The 22,178-nt window shown below is 50.5% G+C and overlaps 1 protein-coding gene across 3 annotated transcripts in view; it reads right to left on the bottom strand.

The window, feature by feature from the left end:
• Nucleotides 1–22,178, bottom strand: part of ppat (phosphoribosyl pyrophosphate amidotransferase) — a 95,619-nt gene that overhangs the window by 45,657 nt on the left and 27,784 nt on the right. For all 3 annotated transcript variants that reach the window (XM_038791131.1, XM_038791132.1, XM_038791133.1), the window contains one exon: nt 10,965–11,110. In XM_038791131.1, the coding sequence (XP_038647059.1) occupies nt 10,965–11,110 (146 nt within the window). The remainder of the gene's footprint in view (nt 1–10,964; nt 11,111–22,178) is intronic.

The raw sequence follows: 22,178 nt of genomic DNA, 5'->3' as shown, positions 1-22,178 counted from the left end.
GGGGACTTCAATACGGTGTTGGATCCTTCACTGGATCAGTCCAGCTCTAGGACGGGTAGGAGGCCGGCGGCGGCCAAGGTACTGAGAGGGTTTATGGACCAGATGGGTGGGGTGGATCCATGGAGGTTTGTGAGGCCGAGGGCACGGGAGTACTCTTTCTTCTCCCACGTACATAGGATCTACTCTCGGATAGACTTCTTCGTGGTGAGTAGGGGACTGATTCCGAGATGGGAGGAGGCCGAGTATTCGGCCATTGCAATCTCCGACCACGCTCCGCATTGGATAGAGTTGGAGATGGGGGAGGTGCGGGACCAGCGCCCATTGTGGCGGTTGGATGTGGGGTTGTTGGCGGAGGAGGAGGTGTGTAGGAGGGTCCGGGCAAGTATTGAGGGGTACCTCGAGGTGAATGATACGGGGGAGGTTCAGGTGGGGGTGGTCTGGGAAGCCCTGAAAGCAGTGATTCGTGGGGAGCTGATATCCATCCGGGCACACAGGGAGAGGAGCGAGAGGGATAGACTGGTGGAAAGAATGCTGGAGGTAGATAGGAGGTACGTAGAGGCACCAGAGGAGGGGTTGTTGGGAGAGAGGCGCAGCCTGCAGGCTAAATTTGATTTGCTGACCACTAGAAAGGCGGAGGCACAGTGGAGGAAGGCACAAGGGGCAGTGTACGAACATGGTGAAAAGGCGAGTAGGATGCTGGCTCATCAGCTCCGCAAGCAGGATGCTGGAGTGAGAGACAAGAGTGGGAATGCGGTGCGGAAGGGGGTAGAGGTGAATTAGGTCTTCAAGGACTTTTACAGGGAACTGTACCGGTCGGAGCCAACGGGGGAGAGGAGGGGAATGAAGAGGTTCCTCAACGGGCTTTCTTTCCCGAAGGTGCAGGTGGAGGGGTCGGGTGCGCCGATTGAGCTGGATTAAGGGGATCGGGCAGATGCAGTCAGGGAAGGCACCAGGGCCGGATGGGTTCCCGGTGGAATTTTATAAAAAGTTTGTGGACCTAGTGGGCCCCTTGAAGCGTGGGAAGGGGGGACTTTGCCCCCGACGATGTCGTGGGCGCTGATCTCGTTAATCTTAAAGAGGGACAAGGACCCCCAGCAGTGTGGCTCATACAGGCCCATATCTCTCCTCAATGTAGATGCCAAGATGCTGGCAAAAATCCTGGCCACCAGGATAGAGGACTGTATGCCAGGGATTGTACACGAGGACCAGACAGGGTTTGTGAAGGGAAGGCAGCTGAACACGAATGTGCGGAGATTGTTGAATGTCATCATGATGCCGGCGATTGAGGGGGTGGCAGAGATAGTGGTGGCGTTGGATGCGGAGAAGGCCTTCGATAGAGTGGAGTGGGGATACTTATGGGAGGTGTAGGGGAAGTTTAGATTTGGTGAAGGGTTTATTAGATGGGTGAGGCTGCTATACGAGGCCCTGATGGCGTGCATGGCCACGAATGGGAGGAGGTCGGAGTACTTCCGGCTTTACCAAGGGACCAGGCAGGGTTGCCCCCTGTCCCCCTTGTTGTTTGCATTGGCAATCGAGCCACTGGCGATGGCGTTGAGGGATTCAGAGAGGTGGAGAGGTTTGGTGCGAGGTGGAGAGGAACATAGAGTGTCGTTGTATGCCGACGACCTGTTACTGTATGTGGCGGACCCGGTGGGAGGGATGCCGGGGGTGATGGAGCTGCTAGCTGAGTTTGGGACTTTTTCAGGTTATAAACTAAATTTAGGCAAGAGTGAGGTGTTTGTGGTGCACCCTGGAGACCAGGAGGAAGGAATTGGTAGGCTCCCGCTTAGGCGGGCAGGAGAGAATTTTAGGTACCTGGGGGTGCAGGTGGCCAGGGACTGGGGGACTCTTCACAAACATAATTTCACCAGACTTGTAGATCAGATGGAGGAGGAGTTCAAGAGGTGGGACATGCTGCCATTGTCGTTGGCGGGGAGGGTGCAGTCCGTCAAAATGACGGTGCTTCCGAGGTTCTTGCTCCTCTTTCAGTGCCTGCCCATCTTTATCCCCAGGGCCTTCTTTAGGAGAGTGACTAGCAGTATCTTGAGCTTTGTGTGGGCACATGGGACTCCGAGAGTGAAGAGGGTTTTCCTGGAGCGAGGGAGGGATAGAGGCGGGCTGGCGCTGCCCAACCTTTTGGGGTACTATTGGGCGGCCAATGTGTCAATGGTGCGTAAATGGGTGATGGAGGGGGGAGGGGCGGCGTGGAAAAGAATGGAGATGGCGTCATGTAGAGGTACGAGCTTGGGTGCCATGGTAACGGCGCCGTTGCCGTTCTCCCCCAAGAGGTTTACCACGAGCCTGGTGGTGGCGGCGACCCCAAGAATCTGGGGACAGTGGAGACGGCATCGGGGGGAAACAGGGGGCTCGATGGAGGCTCCATTGGGTGGCAATCAATCATCGGTTCATCCCGGGGAACAAGGATGGGGGATTTAGGGGGTGGCAAAGGGTGGGCATCAGTAAATTGAGGGACCTGTTTATTGGCGGGAGGTTTGCGGGCCTGGGGGAACTGGAAGATAAATTTGGGCTTCCCCAAGGGAACATGTTCAGATACTTGCAGGTAAAGGCGTTTGCTAGGCGACAGGTAGAGGGATTCCCTTTGCTGCCCTCGCGGGGGACGATGGACAGAGTGCTTTCGGGGGTGTGGGTCGGAGAGGGGAAGGTGTCTGACATCTATAAGGTAATGCAGGAGGTGGAGGAGTCGTCAGTGGAGGAGCTGAAGGCTAAATGGGAGGGGGAACTTGGGGAGCAGATAGAGGACGGGACTTGGGCGGATGCCTTGGAGAGAGCCAACTCTTCCTCTTCATGTGCGAGGCTTAGTCTCATCCAATTCAAGGTGCTGCACCGGGCCCATATGTCCGGGACTAGGATGAGTAGGTTCTTTTGGCCGGGGTGTGGGGGGGGGGGGGGGGGGGGGGGGGGGGGCGGCGGGAGAGAGTGCAGCGAATCATGCCCATATGTTCTGGGCATGCACGGCACTGGAAGAATTCTGGAGGGGGGTGGCGGGGACGCGCAATTTTTGGAGTTTCGGTGGAGCCGGGAGTGCAGGAGGCGAAAGAGGCCGGTGTCCTGGCCTTTGCGTCCCTAGTAGCCCGGCGGAGGATCTTGCTCCAGTGGAAAGATGAGGCGCCCCCAAGTGTGGAGACCTGGGTCAATGACATGGCGGGATTTATAAAGTTGGAAAGGGTCAAATTTGCCCCGAGAGGATCAGTACAAGGGTTCTATGAACGGTGGCAGCCTTTTCTGGACTTCCTGGCTCAAGGATAGGTATCTTGGTCAATAACAGCAGCAACCCGGGGGGGGGGGGTTCCGTATTATAGTTTCTATTTTTATTCGCTACGGTTATGTAACTTAACATTGTGTTAACTTAAGTTGCTGTTAATATGTTGGGTTGCTCATTGAGGAGGAGCGAAGGTTCATGATTGTTTTTTTAAAAATAATTTTTATTCAAATTTTTACAAAATATAAACATCTTAACTCTATTAACAAAACAAACAACCGCGATAACACCCCAAGAACAATACCCCCCCAACTTCAAGAGCAACTTCAAACAAAAGGAAAAGGAAAAAGAAAAAAAACCCCAAAAGATCACCCAAACAACAAAAGGGAAAGAGATAGCACTCGCCACACCCCACTGACCCACGTACACAGTTCTCCCTCCCCCCCAATCGAAACCCCCCCCCCCCCCCCCCCGTCCCTCCCCCCCAATCGAAACCCCCCCCCGTCCCTCCCCCAATCCAAACCCCCCCGCCGGGTTGCTGCTGCTGTCGGCCTATTTCCCTACCGTTCCGCCAGGAAGTCCAGGAAAGGCTGCCACTGCCTGAAAAACCCTTGTACCGATCCTCTCAGGGCAAATTTCACCCTCTCCAATTTAATGAACCCCGCCATATCATTGATCCAGGCCTCCACGCTTGGGGGCCTCGCATCCTTCCATTGGAGCAAGATCCTCCGCCGGGCCACTAGGGACGCAAAGGGCAGAACACCGGCCTCTATCGCCTCCTGCACTCCCGGCTCCACTGCCACCCCAAAAATTGCGAGCCCCCAGCCTGGCTCGACCCTGGATCCCACCACCCTCGACACCGTCCATGCTACCCCCTTCCAAAACTCCCCCAACGCTGGGCATGCCCAAAACATATGGGCGTGGTTCGCTGGGCTCCCCGAGCACCTAGCACACCTGTCCTCGCCCCCAAAAAACCTACTCATCCTCGACCCAGTCATGTGGGCCCTATGCAGCACCTTGAACTGTATGAGGCTAAGCCTCGCACAGGAAGAGGAGGAATTCACTCTCTCCAGGGCATCCGCCCACGTCCCCTCCTCAATCTCCTCACCCAGCTCCTCTTCCCATTTACCCTTCAGTTCCTCCACCGAGGCCTCGTCTACCTTCTGCATCACTCGGTATATGTCCGAAATCCTCCCTCCTCCAACCCACACCCCCGAGAGCACCCTGTCCCATACCCCACGTGGGGGCAACAAGGGGAACCCCTCCATCTGCCGCCTGGCAAACGCCCTAACCTGCATGTACCGAAACATGTTCCCCGGGGGGAGCCCAAACGTCCCCTCTAACTCACCCAAGCTATCGAACCTCCCCTCCACAAACAGGTCCCTCAACCTCCTAACCCCTGCCCTGTGCTAGCCCAGAAATCCGCCATCAATGCTCCCTGGGACAAACCGATGGTTCCCCCATATCGGGGCCTCCATCAAGCCCCCCACTTCTCCCCTGTGCCGTCTCCATTGCCCCCAAATTTTGAGGGTAGCCGCCACCACCGGGCTCGTGGTATACCTCATTGGAGGGAGCGGCAACGGCGCCGTTACTAGAGCCTCCAAGCTCGTGCCCACACAAGATGCCGCCTCCATCCTCTTCCATGCTGCCTCCTCCTCGTCCATTACCCACTTACGCACCATCGCTGCGTTGGCAGCCCAATAGTACCCACAGAGGTTGGGCAACGCCAGCCCCCCCCATATCCCTGCCACGTTCCAGGAACACTCTTCTAACCCTCGGGGTCCCATGCGCCCACACAAATCCCGTGATACTCCTGTTGACCCCCCTAAAAAAGGCCTTCGGGATAAGGATGGGAAGGCACTGGAACAGGAACAAAAACCTCGGGAGCACCGTCACCTTAACGGACTGCACCCTCCCCGCCAGTGACAGCGGTAACATATCCCATCTCTTAAACTCCTCCTCCATCTACTCCACCAACCTTGTGAGGTTGAGCTTGTGCAGGGCCCCCCAGCTCCCCGCCACCTGGACCCCTAGGTACCTGAAGCTTTTCCCTGCCTGCTTCAATGGGAGCCTACCAATCCCCTCCTCTTGATCCCCCGGATGTACCACAAACACCTCACTCTTGCCCAAGTTCAACTTATACCCGAGAAACCCCCAAATTCACTAGGAATCCTCATCACCTCCGGCATCCCCCCCACCGGGTCTGCCACATACAGCAACAGGTCGTCCGCATACAGCGACACTCTATGCTCCTCCCCACCCCGCACCAGGCCCCTCCAGTTCCCCGACTCCCTCAATGCCATGGCCAGGGGCTTAATTGCCAACGCGAAGAGCAAGGGGGACAGGGGGCACCCCTGTCTCGTCCCCCGGTACAGCCGAAAGTACTCCGACCTCCTCCTATATGTGGCTACACTCGCCATCGGGGCCTCGTAGAGCAGCCTCACCCACCGGATAAACCCCTCCCCAAACCCAAAGCTCTCCAACACCTCCCACAAATACTCCCACTCAACCCTATCAAAGGCCTTCTCCGCATCTAATGCCACCACTATCTCCGCCTCCCCTTCCACAGCCGGCATCATAATAACGTTGAGGAGCCTTCGTACGTTTGTATTCAGCTGCCTTCCCTTCACAAACCCAGTCTGGTCCTCATGGATGACCCCGGGCACGCAATCCTCTATTCTAGTGGCCAGGATCTTTGCCAGCAGCTTAGCATCGGCGTTCAGCAGCGAAATCGGCCTATATGATCCGCACTGCAGAGGGTCCTTGTCCTGCTTCAAGATCAAGGAAATCAGCGCCCGTGACATAGTTGGGGGCAAAGCCCCCCCCCTCCCTTGCCTCGTTAAAGGTCCGGACCAACAGGGGGCCCAACAGGTCCAAATACCTTTTATAAAATTCCGCCGGATACCCGTCCGGCCCCGGCGCCTTCCCCGACTGCATGCTCCCTATCCCTGTGACCACCTCCTCCAGCTCGATCGGCACCCCTAGTCCCTCCACCTGCTCCTCCTCCACCCTCGGGAATCGCAGCTTGTCCAAGAAGCGCCCCATTCCACCCACCTCCACCGGTACAGTTCCCCATAGAAGTCTCTGAAGACCCCATTAACATCTACTCTCCTCCGCACCACCTTCCCAGCCTTATCCGTCACTCCCCCAATCTCCCTGGCCGCCTCCCGCTTTCGGAGCTGGTGTGCCAGCATCCTGCTCGCCTTCTCCCCGTATTCATACACCGCCCCCTGTGCTTTCCTCCACTGAGCTTCCGCCTTTCTGGTGGTCAATAGGTCAAATCTGGCCTGAAGGCTACGCCTCTCCCCCAGCAATCCCTCCTCTGGGGCCTCCGCATATCTCCTATCCACTTGCACCATCTCCCCTATCAGTCTCTCCCTCTCCCTCTGCTCCCCTCTCTCCCGATGGGTTCGAATGGAGATCAATTCCCCCCATATCACCACCTTCAATGCCTCCCAGACCGTCCCCACTCGAACTTCCCCGTTATCATTGGCCTCAAGGTACCTCTCGATACACCCCCAAACCCTCTCGGCCACCTCCTCATCTGCCAGCAGCCCCACCTCCATGAGCCAGGGCGGACGTTGGTCCCTCTCTTCCCCCAGCCCGAGGTCCATCCAGTGCGGGGCATGATCTGAAATGGCAATGGCGGAGTATTCCACATCCTCCACCCTCGACACCAACCCCCTGCTCAGGAAAAAAAAAAATCAATCCTAGAGTAAGCCTTATGTACGCAGTAGAAAAACGATTATTCCCTGGCCCTTGGCCTCGCAAACCTCCAGGGGTCCACCCCCCCCAATCTGGTCCATGAAGCCCATCAGCACCTTAGCCGCCGCCGGCCTCCTACCCATCCGGGACTTGGATTGATCCAATGGGGGATCCAGTACTGTGTTGAAGTCCCCCCCCATGATCAAGCCCCCCACCTCCAGGTCCGGAATGTGGCCCAACATACGGCGCATAAACCCCGCATCGTCCCAATTTGGGGCGTAAACATTCACCAACACCACCCGCTCCCCCTGCAGCCTGCCACTCACCATCACGTATCTCCCGCCACTGTCAGCCAACACATTTAACGCCTCAAACGATACCTTCTTCCCCACCAGGATCGCCACCCCCCTGCTCTTCTCATCCAGCCCCGAGTGAAATACTTTGCCCACCAATACCCGGGCCCGTTTGACCGGCCCATTCAGCCCCCTCACATTCCAGGTTATCAGCCGGATCCGAGGGCTCCCTGCCCCCCTCCCCTGCCGATTAGCCATACCCCATCCCATGCCCACCCCCGGCCAGTGTACGCGCACACAAGGCTAGGACCCCTCCTAGCCGCGCCCCTCCCTCCACAGCACTCCCGTGAGCCAGCTAACTTCTGCTGACCCCGGCGACTCCCGCCCTACCTTTGGCGGGGGACTACCCCTCCTCCATCGTGCCCGTCAACGGGTCCCCCCCTCCCCCCGCTCTTGCGTGGGAAAAGAAAACAGCCAGCAACGACCCGCGCTTCTCAGCCCCGGCCCCACCATCTCCCAGCGCGGGAAATCCGCAAAAAGCCTGCGCTTTCGTCCTGCCGGGCCCCGCCTCCTCCAGGGCCACTTCCATGGTCAGTCCCCCACCACCAGCTCCCCGAACTCCCCGTTTACTCCTCTGCCCGAACCCGTCCACCCGATCCCTGCTTAAAAACCCATATAGAAAAAAACAGTACAACACCCCACCCACCCCAAGGCCAACCCACTTCTTACACTAAACCAAGCAAATGCAAATACAGTATTATACAACATCCCCCATCCTGGACCCTCAGTTTGAGTCCAATTTCTCGGCTTGCACAAAGGCCCACGCCTCCTCCGGGGACTCAAAATAATGGTGCCGATCCTTATAGGTGACCCACAGACGCGCCGGCTGCAACATGCCGAACTTCACACTCCGTCTGTGGAGCACCGCCTTCGTCCGGTTAAACCCGGCCCTCCGCCTCGCCACCTCCGCACTCCAGTCCTGGAAGATCCGCACCTCCGTGTTCTCCCACTTGCTGCTCCGCTCCCTCTTGGCCCACCGGAGCACACACTCACGATCCACGAACCGATGAAACCTCACCAACACCGCCCGCGGCGGCTCGTTCGGCTTGGGCCTCCTAGCCAGAATTCTGTGGGCCCCCTCCAACTCCAGGGGCCCCTGGAAGGACCCAGCCCCCATCAGCGAGTTTAACATAATCACCACATAGGCCGCTAGGTCCGACCCCTCCGTGAGGCCCAGGATCCGCAAATTCTTCCTCCTCGACCGGTTATCCAGCTCCTCGAACCGCTCCTGCCATCTTTTATGGAGCGCCTCGTGCATCTCCACCTTCCCCGCCTCGGCCACGACCTCGTCCTCCCTTTCGGAGGCCTGCTGCTGCAGCTCCCGGATCGCAGCCCCCTGGGCTGTCTGGGTCTCCATCAGTTCCCTGTTAGTTACCTTCAGGGACTCCAGCAGCTCCAACTTCAGCTCCTGGAAGCAGCGCAGCAGAGTTGCCTGCTGCTCCTGGACCCACTTCCTCAGCTCCTCGAGGTCTCCGCCGGCCGCCATTTTATCTTCCTGCCCCCTTTTTCCAGAGGTGCTTTCTTCGGCTTTTTCTCTGCCCCACTCCTGGTCCGGACCATGGGACCGTTGGGGTCGACTATTGCCCTCTTCCCCCGTTGGGGTTTGCCGCTACAGCTCCGTTGGGGGCCCTGAAAAGAGCCCCAAAGTCCGTTCTCCGCAGGAACCGCCGAATGTGCGGCTTAACTGTTCATCGCCGCCACCGGAAGTCGTTCATGATTGTTGTCATTACTGTTATCGTTGGTATTTTAGCATGGTTTGATGTGGTTGTATAAATCCAAAATTTTTCAATAAAAATTAATATATATATTTACCTCGGTTATCCCTAAACATGAACACTTTTTCCATGTTTTTCTTACTCACCTTCCAATTCCTCCACCCATCAAGACTAACCATGGTTGACCGTACCCTCGCCTGGTCCTCACATTTCGCACAATTCTGTTCCAGTCCCTTCACCTCCCTCTCAGAGCCACAACAGGGTTCCCTTTCTACTCACTTTCCACCCACCAGCCTCTGTATTCAACAGATTATTTTACAAGATTTCTGCACCTCTAGCATGATGCCACCACCAAACATATCATCCCTCCCCTTTCAGCATTCCAAAGAGAAAATTCCTTTGCTGGTGCCTTCGCTCCCTTCTTAAATCATCCCATTCTCTTCCACAGCACCTTTCCTCGCAAATGCAGGAGATTGAACATCTGCACTTTCACATTTTCATTCCTCACTGTTCCCAAACACTCCTTCAGGGTGAAGCAACAATTTGGGTGTACTTCTTTCAATTTAGTATGCTGTATTCACTTCTCACAAATGTGGTCTTCTCCACACAAAAGCGACACAAAAACAGATTGGGTGGGTGCTTTGGAGAACAACTCTTCAGTGTGCAAGCATATCCCCGAGCTTCCAGTGGCTTGTCACTTGAATTCTCCACCTTGCTCTCACACGCACATCCCCATCCTTGGCCTGCTTAACTGTGAGTGAAGCCAAAGTAAGCTGGAGGAACAGCACCTAAATCTTTCAATTAAGCACTTTACAGCCTTTGGAGTCAGCGTTGTTTAACAATTTCAGACTGTACTCAGATTTCCTTTGGAGTCAGCGTTGTTTAACAATTTCAGACTGTACTCAGATTTCCTTTTCTTCACATTTAAGTTTTTTTCTTATTTTTCCTTTCAGACAACAGCACATCATTTTCTTGTTGTTTCTTTTCTTGCTGCATCTCACGTTAAGATCAACTCTAGTCATTCAATCTCTGCTGTCTTCCACCCCATCACAGAACTTCCGATGTCCGCGTCCCACCCATCCCTTCCTCACAACCTATTACATCTCCTTTTCCCAATTCTGATGCCCTGACCTGAAACCATATTTCAGATTTCCAGCATCTGCTGAATTCTGCTTTTCAATTAGCATCCAAACCTCTGCTGCTTGTATCACATCTAAATCCACCTTTTAATGAATGCTCACTGGTTTACACAGGAGAGATTTTCAATGTATTAAATTTCCAATCTTTTCTTTCATCCATCAACCTCGCCATGTCCTTGCTCCAATTACCTCTGCTATCATTCCTCTGACTATACCTTTTGTATACTCCACTTTGATAGCAGGATTGCAGCAATCTTGTTCTTATTCTCTCAAAAGTTCCTTCCCCAGATTTCTGTTGCTTTCCCAAACCAACCCACTGTCAGAAAAATTCATATACTTGATAGCCTTTCTAACACCTCTCTCCCCAACCATGAATGTGTTTGCCTTAGTTGTTAAGTGTTTTTTTCTACACTAAAGAATCTACATAAATGAAAGTTGTTCAGACGATTACGGTTAATATTTCACCACCTTTGGGAAAGAAACTAACCACCACCTGGGGAATGGTGGGGAGCAAGGACAACAAAGCAAGAAAGGAAAATGCTGCTGCATATATCATAAAATATAACTGATGGAAAATCAAACATTTCCAGTAACAATCCCTACTACTGACCCAAATTCAATAGAATGCTATAGATTGGAACAAAAACAATTTCTCTTGATTAGAAATGGGTCCTGGACAACTGCTTCAAAAATATATATTTTAAAATTTGGGTGCCAAATTTAAAAAACACAAGAACAAAATATGATAATGCTTGGTAATATTTTCTACAGAACGTGTCTTAGCATTTCATTTCTATTAAGTTTTGTTTTTACAAATTAGGTGGTTTCTTACCTGAACTGTGTAGTTTAGAAGCTGGTACAAGGCAACCAAGGCATAGAGGCCGGTTCCCATAAGGGTCACGGACAGCATAAATTACATCTTTGTACATAAGTAGCATTGAATAAGAGATAGATGTTGCAGTCATCAAATTTCTAATCCTAGGATTAAGATAAAAACCAATAATTAACGTCTCCTCTTTACAAACTTAACATAAAGCATTATCTACCAAAATCACCTTGCCAGAAGGTTCCATAAACTAGTTTTACTCGACAGCCGTTGTAATTTAGTTGTTAATGGGACACTATCTGTGACGAAAGGGAATGTAAAATTTTCTTCAATGTGAAAAGAGAATCCACACAGGATTTCAACTGGTAAGATGTAGAGAACAATGCATTGGAAACTTTCACTCCAATTTGGGGGATTTACAATATTGGAATATGCCAAACGACTGAGTGCCAGAATTCAACCCCCACCCCAACTATTTCCCTTTTCTATCATATGCATACTATTATCAAAGCATTTATTTCAGTGTTTTATATATTTGCAGGATTATTGGGTGTCTTAAAGTGCTTTACAGCCAATATAGTGGATTTTGAAGTGTAGTCACTGTTCTAACAGGAATGTGGCCGCCAATTTGTGCACAGCAAACCTTCGCAACAGCAATATGTTAATGGCCAGATAATCTGATTGTGACGCTAACGGAGGAACGAGTATTGGCCAAGACATGGATAACTCCTCTGCTGTTCTTCAAAATCGTGCCAACGGACATTTTGCAACCACCCAGCAGTTAGATAGGGCCTTGGTTTAATATCACATCCAAAAGACAGCACTTTCAACAGTACAGTACTACCTCAGTAAATGCAATAGAGCATCAGTCTTAATTTGTGCGCTCAAGCCCTGGGGTGGGACTTGAACCGGTATCTTGTAATCCGGAGGCGAGAGTGCTACCAATTAAGCAATGGCTGACATATTCTTAATGAATCCCTTCATTTGTGTCATGCAAGGGCAGCACGGTGGCCTAGTGGTTAGCACAACCGCCTCACGGCGCTGAGGTCCCAGGTTCGATCCCGGCTCTGGGTCACTGTCTGTGTGGAGTTTGCACATTCTCCCCGTGTCTGCGTGGGTTTCGCCCCCACAACCCAAAAACGTGCAAGCTAGGTGGATTGGCCATGCTAAATTGCCCCTTAATTGGAAAAATGATTGGGTACACTAAATTTATTAAAAAAAAATTAAAATTAAAAAAAAAATTTTTTTTCATATAATTTACTGGTTGAGAAGGCAGCATGGTGGCGCCGTTGATAGCACTGCTGCCTCACAGCGCCAAGGTCCCAGGTTCAATCCTGGCTCTGGGTCACCGTCCATGTGGAGTTTGCACATTCTCCGTGTTTGTGTGGGTTTCACTCCCACAACCCAAAGATATGCAGGGTAGGTGGATTGGCCACGCTAAACTGTCCCTAATTGGAAAAAAATAATAATTAGATACTCTTAAAAAAACATACAGGAACCTCCATGGAATTATTTGCTGATACTCCAAAGCAGAGAGAAGAAAAATAATGATTCTTCACATCAGATTATTTATTTTCAGATTAGCCACAAATTTGACCAGCCGTACGGCAGTAGAAGAGAAGGATTGACCTGCCCCCACTTGCATTTCACGAAACAGCAGCATTTGAATAATCTCAGGGAGCCCCTGGCATGGGAAAACTTATTTTCTAGCCAATACTTATTCCTCCATCAGCATCACAAATAATCAGTTGGCTACCACATTTCCCATGTTAGAACAGTGGCCACCCTTCCATTTGAGTGCAAACTAATCCCGTAGAAATTATGCAGTGGTGCACAATTTAAATTTAAAGGGACAGGCATCGTGGTTTGGAGGGAAGTACCCTGGTGATTTTGAAACATGCCTACAAGCAATTCGCAAATTTTTAAAAAACTCATTTAAACGGGATGTGGGCGCCACTGGTTAGGCCAGCATTTGTTGCCCATCCCAAGTTGCTCTTCCTTCAGAAGGGTTCTCACTGGCCGGTTGGCTCAGTTGGTTAGGAGCATGGTGCTAATTACGTTAAGGTCGCATGTCCGATCCCCGTATGGGCCATTCTTTCTTTTAGGTCGGCACGGTAGCCCAGTGGGTAACACTGTTGCTTCACAGTTCGAGGGTCCCAGGTTTGATTCTCAGCCTGGGACACTGTCTGTGTGGAGTCTACACGTTCTCCAGTGTCTGCGTGGGTTTCCTCTGGGTGCTCCGGTTTCCTCCCACAAGCCCCAAAAGACATGCTGAGGTAATTTGGACATTCTGAACTCTCCCTGTGTACCCGAAAAGGCGCGGGAACGTGACGACTAGGTGCTTTTCACAGTAACTTCATTGCAGTGTAAATATAAGCCTACTTGTGACAATAACAATTATTAATTATTATTTTAGGGGTGGAGAGTTGCCTTCTTGAACTGCTGCAGTTCTTGAAGTGAAGGTGCACCCACTGTGCTGTATGGGAGGGATTTCCAGGATGTTATCCAACTACAGTGAAGGAATGGTGATATATTTCCAAGGCAGGGTGAGTGATTTGGAGAACTTCCAGGTGGTGGGGTTTCCAGGTTTCTGCTGCTCTTGTTTTTCTAGATGGTAGTGGTCGTGGGTTTGAAAGGTGCTGTCTCAGGAATCTTGGGTGAGTTACTGCAGTGCATCTTGTAGATGGTACACATGGCTGTCACTGTTCGGCGGTGGAGGGTTTGAATGTTTGTGGAAGGTGGAGCAACCAAGCGGGCCGCTTTGTCCTGGATGGTGTCGAGCTTCTGGTGTTATTGGAGCTGCACCCATCAGGCAAGTGGAGTGTTCCATTACACTCCTGACTTGTGTCTTGCAGTGCCTTGTGGATGGTGGACAGGCTTTTGGGGGGGGGGGGGGGGGGGGGGGGGAATCAGGAGGCGAATTACTCGCTGTAGGGATCCTAGCCTTTGACCTGCCCTGGTAGCCGCAGTATTAATATGGCTCGTCCAGTTCAGTTTCTGATCAGGGTAACCCCCAGGTTGGCGATTGTGGGGGATTCAGCGATAGTAATGCCATTGAATGTCATGGGGCAGTGGGCAGATCCTCTCTTGTAGGAGATGGTCATGTCTGGCACTTGTGTGGCACGAATGTAACTTACCACCACAATCCTCGATATTGTCCAGCTCTTGCTGCATTTGAACTTAGGAATTTTTCATTATCCTAAATGGTGCTGAACATTGTGCAGTCACCCGCAAATATTCCCACTTCTGATGAAGATTGGTTGGGCCTAAGTTCCCTGAGGAACCAAGGATGTCCTGGAGCCGCGATGGTCGACTCCAACCACCTTCCTTTCTATCAGGCATGACTCCAACCAGCGGAGAGTTTCACCCGGATTCCCATTGACTCCAATTTAACTAGGTGCCATACCTCGGTCAAATGCTGCCTTGATGTCAATGGCAGTCATTCTTGCCTCACCTCTGGCATTTAGTTCTTTGTCCATGTTTGAACTAAAGCTGTAATGACGTCAGGAACTGAGTGACCCTGGCAGAAGAATGTCCGTGAGCAGGTTATCGCCTAGTAAGAGCCGCTTGATAGCACTGTTGATGACTCCTTCCATCACTTTGCTGATAGCAAGTAGACCGATGGGGTGGTAAATGGCTGGGTTGGATTTATTCTGTTTCTTCCCTGGGCAATTTTCCACATTGGAGTAGATGCCGGTGTTATAGGTGTACTGGAACAGCTTGGCTCGGGGTGTGGCAAGAGCTGGAGCACAAGTCATCAGTAACATTGTCTGGATATTGTCAGGACCTATAGCCTTTGCAGTAGTACCTTCAGCTGTTTCATGATATCACGTGGAATGAATCGTATTGGCTGAAGACTGACATCTGTGATGCTGCGCCCTCCGGAGGAGACAAAATTGGATCATCCACTTGCCACTACCATTGCGAATGCCTCAGCTTGGTCTTTTGCACACATGTTCTGGGGCTCCTCCATCATGGAGGATGGGGATAATTGTGGAGCCTCCTCCTCCAGTGAGTTGTTTAATTGTCCACTACCATTCACGGCTGGATGTGGCAGGACTACAACTTATAATGTTTGTTGTGGAATCGCTTAGCTCTGCCTATTACTTGTTGCTTAAGCTGTTTGGCACACTAGTTCTGTGTTGTAGCTTAATCAGGTTGATACCTCATTTTTCAGTATGCCTGATGTCGCTCCCGGCATGCCTTCCTGTACTTTGAATCAGGGTTGATCCCCTGGATTGATGAAAATGGTAGAGTGCAGGTCTTGAAGTGGAATACAATTGTGCTGCTGCTGAAGACCCACAGTGCCACATGGATGCCCAGTGTCGAGTTGTTAGATCTCTTTGAAATCTATCCCATTTAGCACTGTCAGCACAACAAGATGGTTTCCTCAATGTGAAGACGTGACTTCCTCCACAAGGACTGTGCGGTGGTCACTTCGACTGGTACTGTCACAGATAGATGCATCTGCAGCAGGCAGATTGGTGAGGATGATGAGGTCAAGTATGTTTTTGCCCACCAACTGCTGCAGTCCCAGTCTAGCAGCTATGTCCTTTAGGGACAAGCCAGCTCGGTCTGTGGCTACTGCTGAGCAATTCTTGGTGATGGACATTGAAGTCCCCCACGCAGAGCATATTTTGCACCCTTGCCACCCTCAGCATTCGCAAAGTGGTGTTCAACATGGAGGAGTACTGATCCATCAGCTGACGGTGGACAGTACGTGGTAATCAGCAAGAGGTTTCCTTGCCCATGTTTAACCTGAAGCCATGAAATTTTATGGGGTCCAGAGTCGATGTTGAGGACTCCCAGGGCAACTCCCTCCTGACTGAACACCACTGTGCTGCCACCTCTGCAAGGTCCATCTTGCCGGTGAGACAGGACATACCCAGGAATGATGAGAGTAGTGTCTGGGACGTCTGTAAGATATATTTCTGTGAGTATGACTATGTCAGACTATTGCTTAACTAATCTGAGGCAACTCTCCCAACTTTGGCACAAGCCCAGATGGGATTAAGGAGGACTTTGCAGGGTCAGCAGGGCTGGGTTTGCAGTCATTTCCAGTGCCTGGTTCAATGTCGGGTGGTCCGTCTGGTTTCATTCCTTTGAGTTGCCCAGTTTTTTCCAAATGGGACATACAAATGCTGATGGAAGAAGTGAAACATGGTGATCTTTTTAGGATAGGTACAGTACAACAGGGTCACTGGGCAAATTACCCAAGAATAGCAACATAGAAAGAACTATTGTGACTTTATCAGTTCAGACAAGAGAAATCTTCCGTCGGGCAGGAGATAAAAAAAGTCTGAGAACACGCACAAACAGACTCAAAAACAGCTTCTTCCCCACTGTTAGCAGATTCCTAATTGACCCTCTTATGGACTGACCAAATTAACAAGACACCTCTGTATGCTTCACCCGATGCCGGTGTTTATGTAGTTACATTGTGTACCTTGTGTTGCCCCATTATGTTTTCTTTTCATGTACTTAATGATCTGCTTGCAGAAAAATACTTTTCACTGTACCTCAGTACACGTGACAATAAACAAATCCAATCCAAATCATTGACACACTCTTTTGATGTACCGGTGTCATTTTATATCATTTCCTCTCATTCAAATTCCTCTCACATTACATTCAATACTTTACATGAATTATTATCCAGTACATGATTCACTCATCAGTGCAAGCCAATGCTTCAAAGTACTCCAACATATTTCTCTTTGTATGTATTCAGATAAAATTTATCAATGCCAACAATATCAGCTCCATGTTGAACGTGGAAACTCCAGGGATATCTGAAGCACGAATCCAGAAGAGGCTTATAGTCAACTTAATGATTCTGCCACAAGTGCTAATTGTGTCATAAGAGGCTTAGAGTTGCATGGCGGAACTGGTCTCATTCATTGTGCTTAGCAGTTGACAACAGTTAATTCTTGATGCAGCTGAATTCCTACAGTGCAGGAGGTAGTAATTAGCCCAATGAGTCTGCCACCGTCTCTTCGAAAGAGCACCTTACCTAGGCCCATTCCCGCCCTATCCCTGGCCAATCCACCTATCCTGCACATCTTTGGGCTGTGGGGGCGAAACCCACGCAAACACGGGGAGAATTTGCTAACTCCACACGGACAGTGACCCAGTGCCGGGATCGAACTGGGACCTTGGCGCCGTGAGGCAGCAGAGCTAACCCACTGTGCCATTGTGCTGCCCAGATGGTAGTGTTGTTGCTACTGGTGATGTTGATGTCTTGGGTGGCACGGTGGTTAGCACTGCCGCCTCAGTGCCAGGGACCCAGATTCCACAGGATTCTCAGCCAATGTAAGGTGGTTTCATCGCTTTAAAATGCATTTTGATATCCATGTGAAGTTGGGACGGGAAGGCTCTGTCAGCTGACCATGCAGCTACAGCAGTTTCCCAGGCCCTGCAGTGTCGCACTGAGCGAGGGTACCAGCCAGAACAGGTCTTTAATACTGACCAATACTGAACTGCTCTGGAGGAAAACGCCAAATAGTACTTATATATTCAAAGTAGAAAGGACAACACCTCGTTTTAAAACTACGAAGGACAGACTCCGTGTGCTCCGGTTTACTCCCATAAGTCCTGAAAGACGTACTTGGTAGGTGAATTGGACATTTTGAATTCTCCCTCAGTGTACCCGAACACGCGCCGGAATGTGGCGACTAGGGGATTTTCACAGTAACTTCATTGCAGTGTTAATCTAAAGATTAATACTACTATGTTTCATTGTGGCTGGTTTGAAGTGTAAACCAATGTTGGTTTATATGTCAAATAGGTCAGAAAACCCTTCAAAAAAAAAGTAAAAAAATAAATTTAATCTATCAGTTGTTTTTTGGAAACGAACAGCAGTGCCTGGCTTAAGACTGGTCTGAAAAGGCAGCACAGTGGTTAGCCCTGCTGTGTCACAGCACGGAGGTCCCAGGTTCGATCCCGGCTCTGGGTCACTGTCCGTATAGAGTTTGCACATTCTCCCAGTGTTTGTGTGGGTTTCACCCCACAACCCAAAGATGTGTAGGGTAGGTGGATTGGCCACACTAAATTCCCCCTTAATTGGAAACAATGAATTGGGTATGCTAAATTTTTAAGACTGGTTTGAAATTTGCTTTCAACATGTGGTCCAGACTTAATGAGGAAAAAGGATTTGTCTTTCAAAGGTCCTACTTATCCTTGATAATGTTGCTGAACATCCACCTCATCATGAAGATAGCCAACCAGACCCTGAAATTTTGTTTTTACCCTCAAATCCAACCTCTCATCCAGCCACTGGTCTTGGGTCAATGCAACATTCAAATTTTACCACAAGCAGAGAAATTTCAGCCACATTCTCAGCATTGTGGAAATAATTCCTTAAACCACACTTTGTAATTGCTGGAAGGAATTCAACATCCATATATTTAATAAGGATAATGAAAGACACATGATATGAGTTTACAGAATTAACCATCAAGGCCTGCTAGAAAAAAGGTTTGGCCCAAGGCAGTGAATGCTTTCACGGGTTCCCCATTTTAGACTGAAGTAACCAACATTGTTGAGTTGGTGAAACAAGTTAGAGAGGAGGGATCCAAAGGCCTGGCCACAGAGGATGTGGAGGAGTTGCTTCGGTTTCATCAAGAAGTGGAACTCTCCAAAGAAGAACGAGTCGAACTGATGAAATCAAGTGAATGTAAAGAAGAGAAGGAAGTGCCTACGGCTAAATTTACATCAAAGGCGATGGCAAACCTCATGCGACCAGCTGAAGAAATGAATCTACAGATGACGGGCTTTGACACAGACATGGAAAGAAGCAGAGTCTTTTGCAGCAATTAATTTGATTGAGTGGAGCGGTATACTTAGATTTCCAGAAGGCGCATTTGACAAGATGGCAACAAATATTGCCACGCAAATAAGAGGAGCGGCAAGATACAGAAGTGGTTATCTAACAGGCAACAAAGTGGGCATAAGTGGATCATTTTTGGGTTGTTAAATGTGATGAGTGAAGTGCCAGAGGGATCAGTGTTGGGGCCTCAACTACTTGCAATTTATATCAATGACTTTGATGAAGGAACTGAATGTATGGTTGCTAAATTTGCTCATAACAAAGATAGGGAGGAGCAGATAAAATTTATCAATGCCAACTAATATCAGCTCCATGTTGAACGTGGAAACTCAAGGGATATCTGAATCACCTGAAGCGAAGAGGTCATTTTTTTTTTTTTTTTTTTATTAAAGGGGTCAATTTAGCATGACCAATGCACCTACCCTGCACATCTTTGGGTTGTGGGGGTGAGACCCATGCAGACACAGGGAGAATGTGCAAACTCCCACAGACAGTGACCCAGGGCTGGTACCGAGCCTGTGTTCTCGGCACTGTGAAGCAGCAGTACTACTGTGCTGCCCTTGTGAAGAGGACATTGAGCCTGTAAAGGGATAAAGACCTGTGAGTAGACATAAATTTGGCAGATGGGAGTAAAATGTAGGAAAATGTAGAATTGTACGTTAGGCAGCAAGAGTAGAAAGCAGCATATTATTTAAAACGGAGCGAGATGGCGACTTCCAGTGCTGGCCATGGAATGAGTGGTCACACATTTGATGGCCATTACTGGAGGTGGAATGGTTTTGTCCTCGTTACCATTTACTGGTGTTTGCTGGTACAAAGTGCAGGAACAGACAGAGCTAAGGATTCTCCTTCAATTGGCATGTCTCAGCCCTATCAAACAAGGAGTGCAACTGTAAAGGGGCAGTCAGACCAGGAGCTTTCATGAACTGCGACAGAAGGAAAGATGGCAGAGAGATTATGGTGTTGTTGTCCACTCAGTAGTCCAACGGAACAGTTGGTGGAGCTTTTCACCTACAAAGTTCTCGCCAGTAATGCATTAGGCCTCAGGAGGACCTGGCTAAGGTGGCAGACCAAATTCGGGCACCCATCAAGAGATTGAAGCAAAGGTTGGAGGCACAGGTTGCTGAGGAGGAGGCCGAAGGCAGGGGAGCAGCAGAAGAACAATGGTGGTATGACTGCACAGGTATCTAGTTTGTGAAGGGGATGAGGAAGTGCACAAGGGAATGTGATTCGGATCTACCAGGATCTAGGTGAGGAGTTCGCTAAACGCCTGGCTGGGTTCAACTGTTGTCAAAACAGTCCTGTTCAATGAAAAGTTTGGGGTGTTGTACCCAGCCCAGTTTTGGGCTGCCCCAGAATGTTCGGGGGTTAAATGGGCCAGTTAAGAGGTCTCGTTGTGTTCTCGTATTTGAGGACTTTGAAGGTAGACATTGTGTTTTGCAAGAGACTCACTTGAAGAGCCCGAGGAAGGGATGGGTGGGGATAGGTGTTTCATTTGGAGCTGGATTATTCAAGACGAGGGGGAGGCGGGGTGACAGTGCTGGTTAATAAGAGGATATTCCTTGCAGTGGGTTTTCACTGGTGGTTTTGAGAGACCGAGGGTGAAGGAATTTCCATTCTTTTTGCATGTCCACAGGGGGTACTGCTGGATTGATTTTCTTTGTCCTGGACAAAGTACTGATGGTGGGGGTGGTTGGGACAGAGGTATTTGGTGATTGCGGTTTCTGACCATGCACCACACTGGGTGGACTTGCAGGTGGAGGGGCGAGCTCCTAGAGGCCACAGTGGTGGGAGGTGTTGAAGGCAGTGGTTAGAGGGAGTTTATTTTCATTAGGGCGCATAAGGTGAGAGTGAAACTGGCAGAGAGGCAGTGGCCATTCTGGCAGTGGACCGAAGATACTTGGCATGCTTGCGAAGGCGCTGAAGGAGAGGCAAAAGCTGGTGGCACAGGGGTTAACACCACTGCCTCACGGCACTGAAGACCCCGGGGTCGATCACGGCCCACTGTCCAGGCTAAATGTCACTTATTGGAAAAAAAAAATTAATTGGGTACTTTAAATTTACTTAAAAAGGAAAGGCGGAAGCTCCAAATGGAGTGTTGACAGGGAGGTGGTGGAACAACAGCGTAAAGCCAGTGGGACGGTGTACGAGAATGGGGAGAAGGCAAGCAGATCGCTGTGCATCAGCTGAGGAGGGCAGGCGGCAGGGAGAGAGATTGGGTGGATGAGTAACGGGCGGGCGTAACCTGGTAACGGAACCAGGGGAGGTAAAGGGGTTGTTTGAGGCTTTTTAAAATCGGAAATCATACAGTTCAGAGCCTCTGGCGGGAGGATAGAGGCATGAGACAGTTTTCTGGATGGATTGGAAGACAAAGACCTGGAACAGTGGATCATACCACCGCTCGATATAGGCGAAGGAAGGAGCTGGTGGTGCTGGTAGAGTGCCGGGGTGAAAGGGGAGAAGACCAGACAGAGAATGGGTGGCAGCAAATCGGCCCATTTTCAGAGGCTATTGAATGTGACAATGGGGCCATTGAGGGCCATGGGGTGGAGCTGGTTGTGTCTTTGGATGCAGAGAACGCTATTTGACTCTGTGGAGTGAGCAAATATATTAGAAGTGCTGTGCAGTTTGGGTTTTGGACCGGGTTTGTTGACTTGGGTGAGGTTGTGTATAGGGCTCCCCAAGGAGAAGATTGCGCGAACCAAATCGTGATATAGTTCACAATATTTTGGTTAGGCACCAGGGTCGAGGCGGGGGGTACCTGCTCCCCTTTTGCTCTTTGCCTCCGAGCGATTAAACCAGGGAATGTGGGAGGTAGGTGAAATGCCCAGGGATGGATGGACAAGGGGATAGTTTAGGTTGACTTTTCGGTTGGTATGGGCAAGCTTTTTGTCATCTTGAGAGGCACGTGGCATAGAGCTGGGCCCGAATGCACAAGTGAAGCTGGTGGAGGTAAACGAAGGGTGATGCTGAGGTTGTGGAACCGGGGGGGGGGGGGGGGGGGGGGGGGGGGGGGGCTGGCCCTGCCGCATCTGCAAAATTTTTATTGGGAGGAGAAATTTTTATAGCTATGGTTAGAAGTGGGTAGTGGAGGAGAGGACAGCGTGGGGACAGATGTGGAAAGTTGTGTAAAAGGAACCAGTCGGAGGGAGCTATTGTTGGCAGCTCTTCTGTCTAACCAGCCGTGTACTCCACAAGCCCAGTGACAGTTCAACCATGAGGGTATGGAAATCAATGTCAACAGCAAGCAAGGATGGAAGGCTGGTTTAGCTCACTGAGCTAAAATCGCTGGCTTTTAAGCAGACCAACAGCACGGTTCGATTCCCGTACCAGCGTCCCCGGACAGGCGCCGGAATGGGTGAATAGGGGCTTTTCACAGTAACTTCATTGAA

This window comes from Scyliorhinus canicula, chromosome 3 (genome assembly GCF_902713615.1).
Source record: "Scyliorhinus canicula chromosome 3, sScyCan1.1, whole genome shotgun sequence".
In the NCBI taxonomy this organism is placed as follows: Eukaryota; Metazoa; Chordata; class Chondrichthyes; order Carcharhiniformes; family Scyliorhinidae; genus Scyliorhinus; species Scyliorhinus canicula.
The sequence above is the reverse complement of the archived record's forward strand: the minus strand, read 5'-3'. Positions and strand labels throughout refer to the sequence as shown.